Source organism: Myotis lucifugus, unplaced genomic scaffold, assembly GCF_000147115.1.
Source record: "Myotis lucifugus unplaced genomic scaffold, Myoluc2.0 scaffold_160, whole genome shotgun sequence".
Classification (NCBI taxonomy): Eukaryota; Metazoa; Chordata; class Mammalia; order Chiroptera; family Vespertilionidae; genus Myotis; species Myotis lucifugus.
In genome coordinates, this window is record NW_005871208.1 from 824,442 (window position 1) to 832,474 (window position 8,033).

Consider the following 8,033-nt stretch of genomic DNA (forward strand, 5'->3'; position numbering starts at 1 on the left):
CTGGGCATTCTGTGGCACAGTCAAGTTGACACATAAAATTAGCCATTGAAGCAAGCCACTACGTATCCCTAAGCCCCAGCTCATTCTGTGTTAATTGGGGGGAAATGATATTTCCCTTCCAAAGTGGTTGGAGAAATCCACACATCGTGCATGTGAAGTGCTGCTGTGGTGCCCAGTGAGGCTCCATGGCTGGAAGTAGGGTGATGATGATGTTGGGTCGTGGCTGCACAGAGCCCGGAGGCAGACGGACTGGGTCAGAGGTAGAGAGAGGTCAGTCTCCCCCTCACTCACTGCTGTATCTGGGAGTTAGCCCCTGGTTCCTCCCCTGGGTTCTCACTGGCCTTGGCTCCTCACAGATACCCCCTCCTAGGTTAAGTCCAGGCTCCAGGAAAGGCCGCTGGTCTGTCAGGCAGGCAGCTTCTCCTTCCCGGGCTTTGGGGGTATTCCGAGGCTGCCTGGAGGAGGGACAGAGACAACCAGAGACCAAGGCTGCACAGGGCAGAACTATGGGGAGGCAGGAAGGGGATGGGGAGTAGATGGGTGGGGAGGTCAGCCAGAAAAGGGGATTGAGTAGGGGGTTTGAAGGACGGGTGGGAGAGGGGAAGCCTGAGGGCAGGCAGGTGGCAGTGGAATGCCGGAGCTGGCAGGTACTGGTACTCAGAGCCGGTTGTAACTCTGATGATCAAACTGTAATCCTTTCCTTCTGAACTCCACATTCAGTGATGGCCTAGGTCAGCGGTTCTCAACCTTCCTAATGGTGACCCCCAATTTCATTGTTACAAATTGAACATAATTAAAGCATAGTGATTAATCACAAAAATAATATGTAATTATATGTGTGTTTTCCGATGGTTTTAGGCGACCCCTGTGAAAGGGTCATTTGACCCCCAAAGGGGTCGCGACCCACAGGTTGAGAACCGCTGGCCTAGAGCTTAAAATTGGCCATAGTAGAGAATTGGCAAATGCTACTAATCAAGGCATTTCTCCATCAGAGAGCAGGCGTTGGGGGTGGCATGTTGGAGTGTGGTAGTGCACGGGAGGAACCAGAAATAGAACTTCTGTGGTGGTACGAAGTCCTGCATGTGAACCCCAGGCCCTGCCATTTACCCAGTGACCTCGGGCAAGTTACTTGACCTCTCCCAGCGTCAATTTGTCTCGTACAATTAAATTAACATATATAAAACACTTAGAATCACGCCCTTTCCATTCCATTCCATACATGTTATGTATTATTATTTTGGAAGAGAAAGTGCATGTTAGGAAAATGAGCATCTTAATCCCCAGGTTCTGTAGGCATTCCCAGAGCTGCGGAGAAACCCCTGTCTGCCCTGGACGGACCATCTACTCGGAGGACCAATGCTCCCAGGAAGTTACACAGCACTAAACATGCACTCATGTTCACATAACACTTCACAGCGCACAAAGGCTTTTCATATGAATTATCTCTTGTAAGCCGCACAACAGCTAGCTCCCTGTTTAAAGGAGCAAATCAGAAAGGATGAGTGACGTCAAGAGGCACACACAGAGGCAGTGGCAGAATTACCAGCCTTACAAGGACTGCCACCAGACTGGTTAAGTAAAGCACCAAGCAGCCCTTCTGTATGGGGATAACGCAGAGTAAGGTGAAGGCCCTTTCTCCAGTCTCTGTGGGGCCAGGGATCCTGGCTACTATGCACTGGAAACGCTAACGCTTTGCGATCCATTCGGCGTCATGCAGCACACTGGCCGGGGCTCATCTGCAGGGCACCTCTCCACTTAGCATGGCCCTCTTCTCGGGGCGTCGGTGCCCCTTCCTGGCCTCTGAGGCCCGAGTTAGGGACCCCGTCTCCACCCGAGGGGCTGGCTCGCCGCGATGACTCCGCTCCGCCTAGGGAGGCAGCACAGAGCTCGTCGGCCTCTCCTTCCCTCCCGTCTCTATGGCGGAAGTGAGTCGTTCCAGCCGAAACACAACAACATTCTCGGTGGTGGGAGTGAATGGAGTCGTCCAAATGAAGGGGATACTTCTCACCATCAAATCTTAAAATCCGAGAAATAATCAAGAACAAGGGAACATGCACATTAAATATCAGGACTTGGGTGTACGTATTTTCTCACGTGGGTGTAAAAACAGCCTGGGCAGCTGCACTCGTGTCCAGGCTGGGCCGGCGGGCCCGTGCCCCCCGCGGCCGCGGAGGCAGGTGGAGCCGTCCAGCTGGAGGGGCGGGGCAGGGGTTTCCGGCCGGCGCGTCGTCTCCCGCGGCGGTGGTCTGGCGCTGCGGCGAGCGCGGTGGCGTGGCCGCGGGTCCGGGACGCGGGTTCGGGGAGGTAGGGCGCCGTTCTAACCTCCTGCCCCTTCCCCTGGGCAGGCGCGGGCGCTCCCTGAGCGGGCCGGAGGGGAGGCGCGCCCCGAACTCCCAAGCCCGGCCAGGTGGGCGCGGAGTGCCGCCCCCGAGACCACCTCTCCGGAGCCCGCTCCACCCCCGGTAGCGAATTGTGGGGGTTCTGGGCGGGTGGCGGTGGGAAAACGGGGCCCAGGCCGGAAGTTGGCGCTGAGTCCGGCCCGCGTTCTTGATGCGTAGCCGGGCGCTGTCTGTCCTGCTTTTAGTCCTCCTCTTGCGCCGGGTCGGACCTGCGGGGATCTTGCCGGGTGCGAAGAGGAGGAGGAAGGGGATGATCCGAGCCTGAGTGACCCCGCTCCGGCCTGTGCGCGTGAGGTGGTCCTGGGGTGCCCTGGGCTCCAGCCTGGCTCCGAGAACGCATGGGTCGGTCTGCCCCTGTGATCTGCAGACCTGGGCGTGCGGGGACCAGGGTGACGGGACCTCCCAGCCAGAACTCCTGGCTCACGGAGGCCGGGTGAGGTTGAGGGGACAGGCAGGCTCATCACAGACCAAAGGTGGCCGCTCTGGGAAGGAGGCTGGGGCTGGTCAGTCCTGATTTCCCGGAGAAGTGGAGCCTGGGATAGCGTGGAGAATGAGGGACGGGCTGGGCTTGGGACAGAAGTGAAGCGGTGCATGGCCTGTTTGAAGTTTGTGGGGGACATCGGAGCGGGGAGTTGTGGAAGAAGGGGGAGCTGCACTGGAGCTGGGAGTCTCTAGGCGGGGAACTGCTGCATGGAGGTAAACTGGATGGAGGGCAGCAGTGAACAGGAGAGCCCGCTCATCCGTGACCTAAGAGCATAGAAGAAACCCGTCCAGCAGCCCCAGCAAGGACCGGGAGTTGCTGGGTCCGGATGAATCGAGCAGTAACTTTGCACCAGGTTCCAGGTACCGGGTTTCTGGTGGTGGATAGGACAGTCCCTGCCCTGGAGGAACTGTCTACCTCCTGGAAGAGACAGGACAGGATGACACCTGCGAGAAGGGGACTGCTGGGACAGGTGGGCCCGGCTGATTGCCAAGCGAGGGGCAGAGCCCGTTGGATTTCTGACCGCCGCCCTGTGTGTTCAGTGGTGGGCAGCACCGCTTAAGGGGGAGAGAAACAAACTGAAAAAAAGTTAGAGAAGAGTTGTCAGGGGCTCAGCCACCACGGAATTACGTGAAAGGATGAATTTTGGATGATTTAAGCGATTAAACGTAGGGGTGTTTTATTCTACAACAAAGACTAGTTGAAAGAGAAAAGCGTTCCTAAGATTGAGGTGCTCAATAATAAAAACCTAACGCGTGTGACATGGCTTTGGGACTGGCTAGTGAATAGAAGCTGGAAGGAGACTTAGTGGACAGGTACATGCGAGGGAACTAGAATTGAAGGAACTAGGATTGAAGTCTGGAAGCGTGGGAAATCATGTTTTGATTTAGGGAAAAGTTGATCTAAAAGTTGATAATTATAACCAGTTCTACACAGTGTCTTCAGCCTCACTACGAGTAGATAAGATGTGATGTCGGCATGTTTCTGGGGGATGGAGATCGTTAACCTGTGGAACCGGGGAGGGGGTGATGGAAGAGCTGCCTCTAAACAGCTGAAAGGCTTCTTTGTGGAAAGCGGTGAGGTTTATTCTGTGTGGCTTCTAATAGCAAAACTAAGACTAGTGGTTTGAAGCACTAAGAGAGAGTCCTCAGGAGAGCTGTCTACAGATGGGATCATCTGCCCTGAGAGGCGCCGAATTCGCTGTCAGGGGAGCTTTGTAAGCTGAACACTCTCAGCTAAGAAACGTGGCTGTCCCCTCTCCCTCTGGGCGCATCTTCAGTTACCTTCTAAGTTCTGGTTCTCAAGTCTGTTCTTCCTTCTCCCTCCACCAGTGCAGCCGTGTAGCCTTGCGTCATGCAGCAATTACAACATAATAACTATAGCAGCTCATGCCTGCTGTGATTACTAATTGCCAGGTGCTGCTTTAAGTGCTTTAGAGATGCCAGCTCACCTAATCCCCCAGAAAACCCTTTTACGGTAGCGATTGTTAAATCCCCTTTTTACAGATTGGGAAAACTAAGGCACGTAGGAGCTCAGCAGCTTGCCTAAGAGCACACAGTGAGCAATTGGCAGAGCTGGGGTTCCAGCCCAGGCTGTCTGGCTTTAGAGCCATTGTTTTGAACCACAATTCTGTGTTTTACATGTTGTTTTATTTAACCTTCACAACAATCCAAATTTGCGGATGAGAAAGCAGACCCGGAGAATTTACTTTGAATTTATATTAGTTCACACAAACACTCCATCCATGCTTTTGTTCCAGCCCTCCGGTCCAGTTTAAAGAACCCATTGTGGCCCTCGAGTCAAAAAGTTTGCCCACCCCTGCTTTAGAGCCATTGTTCTGAACCACGATTCTGTGTTTTACATGTTGTTTTATTTAACCTTCACAACAATCCAAATTTGCGGATAAGAAAGCAGACCCGGAGAAGTTGCGAGATTGGCCTAAGATCACTGCCAGACATGGGAGAGCCGGGATTCACACCCAGGACTGCTGGACATGGAGCCCACACTCTGCACTTCATTCCCCCACAGCCATTTGCTGCCTCTGTAACTGCCGCTACTGTAGTGGCCTCTAATCGGACTCCATGCCCAGCCTTTCTGCTGGAAATAAGTGAGATTTGGTGTGTCTGTGCAGGTCAGTCAGGTTTAAAGCCGAGTCTCCTTCGCTTCTGTTGACGTCTCAGAGCATTTTGTGACCCCAGATAGTGAAGAGGCTGAGTTAACTTTCTGATGCACAGATTTGATCTTGGCACAGTGATGCATCGACTCTCCACTGTCCTTAGGACAGAGTTCAAATCCTTAACCTGGTCATTCAAGGTCCCAGGAAATCAGACTTTCCTACTCCCACCTGGTAGTCTCTCCAGCATGGGAACGTTTGCCTGCCTGTCTCTCCACCCTGGCAGCTTCTCAAGGGCAGGTGTTTGCCTTTAATGGCCAGTGCCTGACAGGTGTTGCACAGTGAGCATGTGTTGTAACCAGCACTGAATACCCTAATGGAGTTCAAGCCTTGGCCAGTTGTGTGGCCTGGTAACTTTGCAGCTCTCCCCCTTTCTGATCCCAGCTGCCTAAGGTTCTCTGATAGTAGGTGCTGCCGAAATGCAGAGAAAGGCTATGGAGGCAGGGGCTGGGCTGGGCCTGGAAGGAAGTGAGCAGGTAACATGCAGATTGTTCAGAGGTTTCAGTATTCTGACCTGGCTCTTCTTGCAGGGCAGCCCCTGTGCGGGGTGAAGCTCCCTGTCTCTACTCCTGTCCCCCACCCTGTTGTGGGCCACTGGCTGCAGGATGAACTGTCGCTCGGAGGTGCTGGAGGTGTCGGTGGAGGGGCGGCAGGTGGAGGAGGCCATGCTGGCTGTGCTGCACACGGTGCTCCTGCATCGCAGCACAGGCAAGTTCCACTACAAGAAGGAGGGCACCTACTCCATCGGCACCGTGGGCACCCAGGATGTCGACTGTGACTTCATCGATTTTACCTACGTGCGGGTCTCCTCTGAGGAGCTGGACCGTGCCCTGCGCAAGGTTGTTGGGGAATTCAAGGTAGGGTGTGGCACAGTCCCGTCGGGACTCGAGGGAAGCATCCTTACCCTCTGGGTTGGCTCTGCATAACTGAGGTGGAAAGGGTCCTGGCTACCCTAGGAGGAGGGGGTAGGGTGAGCATGGGCAGAATTATTGGACCAGATGGTCCCATTTGCTGCTCAGATGAGAAGAGGGAGAAGCAGCAAGGTCTGATCTGTTCTTTGCCTCACTTTCCTCTTCTGTTCCTTGGCTTCCTTTTTTATTTTATTATATTATTATTATTATTTAAAAAATATTTTTATTGATTTCAGAGAGGAAGGGAGAGGAAAAGAGAGAGAGAAAAACATTAATGATGAGAGAGAATAATTGATTGGCTGCCTCCTGCATGCCCTCCATTGTGGATTGAGCCTGCAACCCGGGCATGTGCCCTAACCAGGAATCGAACCATGACCTGCTGGTTCATAGGGAATGCTCAACCATTGAGCCACACCAGCCAGGCTCCTTGGCCTCCTCCTTTCTAATCAAGGATCACTGGGCTTTATATTCCTCCCTCCTTTTCTTAAAGATTGTGAGTTGAGGTTGTCATTGAGCGAAGGAAGTGGAAGGATTGTGCTTAATTAGCAGAGGGAATGCATACAGGATTTACCTGGGGAGTAGATGTTGGAATGCATTTTGAAGGATGGGGCTAAAGGAGTGTGGTTGTGGAAGGAGCAAGAAGGCCCTTTGTGTAAAGGTGAAAAGCAGTCAGACAATCTGGGTTCATTCACAGGCCACTCACTGGCCTGTGACTTTTGGCAAAATAACTTCAATCTCAGCCTCATTTTGCCTCAATATTCCTGCCTCCAGGGTTGTTGAGGGGAGTGAGTGGGATTGTGTATATAAAGTGCCTGGCCCAGAATGAGTGCTTAAAAAACGGCAATTCTGAACAAAGCTGGAGGAGTTGGGCGAGGAGACAGATTTTGTTGTTTTGTCTAAACCACTCAATTTTAGGCAGGCAGTTTGCTGTGTCCCAAATCTGTCTTCTCTGTTTCTCATTCCCTGCCCTCCCTAAAGGACTAATAGAGCTAGGAGAGCATAATTCCCTGGGGCGTAGGAAGCAGGTGCTCACAGGATGAGAACTCCTGTCCTAGCCTGCTATCTGCTACCCTTTCTTCCCCAGGATGCACTGCGCAACTCAGGTGGCGATGGGCTAGGGCAGATGTCCTTGGAGTTCTACCAGAAGAAGAAGTCTCGCTGGCCTTTCTCAGACGAGTGCATCCCCTGGGAAGTGTGGACAGTCAAGGTGCACGTGGTGGCCCTGGCCACGGAGCAGGAGCGGCAGATCTGCCGGGAGAAGGTGGGTGAGAAGCTCTGTGAGAAGATCATCAACATCGTGGAGGTGATGAACCGACATGAGTACCTGCCCAAGATGCCCACGCAGTCGGAGGTGGACAACGTGTTTGACACAGGCTTGCGGGACGTGCAGCCCTACCTCTACAAGATCTCCTTCCAAATCACCGATGCCCTGGGCACCTCAGTCACCACCACCATGCGCAGGCTCATCAAAGACACCCTTGCTCTCTAGGACGTGCTGTGTGCCTTGGGTGCTCCTTGACGGCTTGCAGACCTTGGCCTCTGGGGATTGTACTCTTAGGCCCTTGGGGCTCTGGAACCTGCTCCGGGTCCTTGGTAAGACTTGGAAGGGCCATCCCCTGGCTTCCTTGATTTGTGGTTGCCAGTCTCTGGCCAGCCTCGTAATCTTCACTGACGGTCCAGTCAGGCCAATACTGTCTGCCACCTCTGGTGGATCCCCCTTCCTCCTCTACTGTATAGAAGGGCCATCACTATGATGGTGAATAAAGTTGAGAATGTGAGTTTGGGTTGAGCCATCTCTCCCTTGCCTTGTGTTCTGTCCTGAAACATTAACACTTTCTGGCAGACCTGTGAGGACACAGGTGTGTTGAGGGCATTGATCCAAGATGAGGGGAATGGGTGGATAGGATTACAGATAGATTAAAGCTGACTGATTATGTACTTTGTTGGGCATTCACATGTTACCCACCAGGGTGTGACCAGGGTCAGTCCCTTGAATGAGGACACAGATCTCGCCTGGCCTGCACCCTCTCACAATCTGGGACCCCTTGGGGGATGACGGACTGCTGGTT

The 8,033-nt window shown here is 53.4% G+C and overlaps 1 protein-coding gene across 6 annotated transcripts; it reads left to right on the plus strand.

The window, feature by feature from the left end:
- The first annotated feature begins 2,208 nt into the window (after positions 1–2,208).
- ATG101 (autophagy related 101) lies at positions 2,209–7,753 on the plus strand. 6 transcript variants are annotated; one of them, XM_006095679.3, is made up of 3 exons: positions 2,209–2,304; positions 5,584–5,910; positions 7,049–7,753. In XM_006095679.3, exons 2-3 carry the CDS (start codon positions 5,659–5,661, stop codon positions 7,451–7,453), a joined length of 657 nt encoding a protein of 218 aa, XP_006095741.1. In that variant the 5' UTR covers positions 2,209–2,304; positions 5,584–5,658; the 3' UTR covers positions 7,454–7,753. The 6 variants fall into 6 exon arrangements, with proteins under 6 accessions (XP_006095741.1, XP_006095743.1, XP_006095742.1 ...); XM_006095681.3 differs by having other exon boundaries at positions 2,223–2,304; positions 5,589–5,910; XM_006095680.3 differs by lacking the exon at positions 2,209–2,304 and adding an exon at positions 2,311–2,462.
- Positions 7,754–8,033: the final 280 nt, after the last annotated feature.

Bases quoted from the DNA above. Each gene is read 5' to 3' on its own strand.
- ATG101 (XM_006095679.3), top strand. From the start codon at position 5,659: ATGAACTGTCGCTCGGAGGTGCTGGAGGTGTCGGTGGAGGGGCGGCAG. The intron at 5,911-7,048 runs GTAGGGTGTGGC...TTTCTTCCCCAG, and splicing joins AGGTTGTTGGGGAATTCAAG to GATGCACTGCGCAACTCAGG.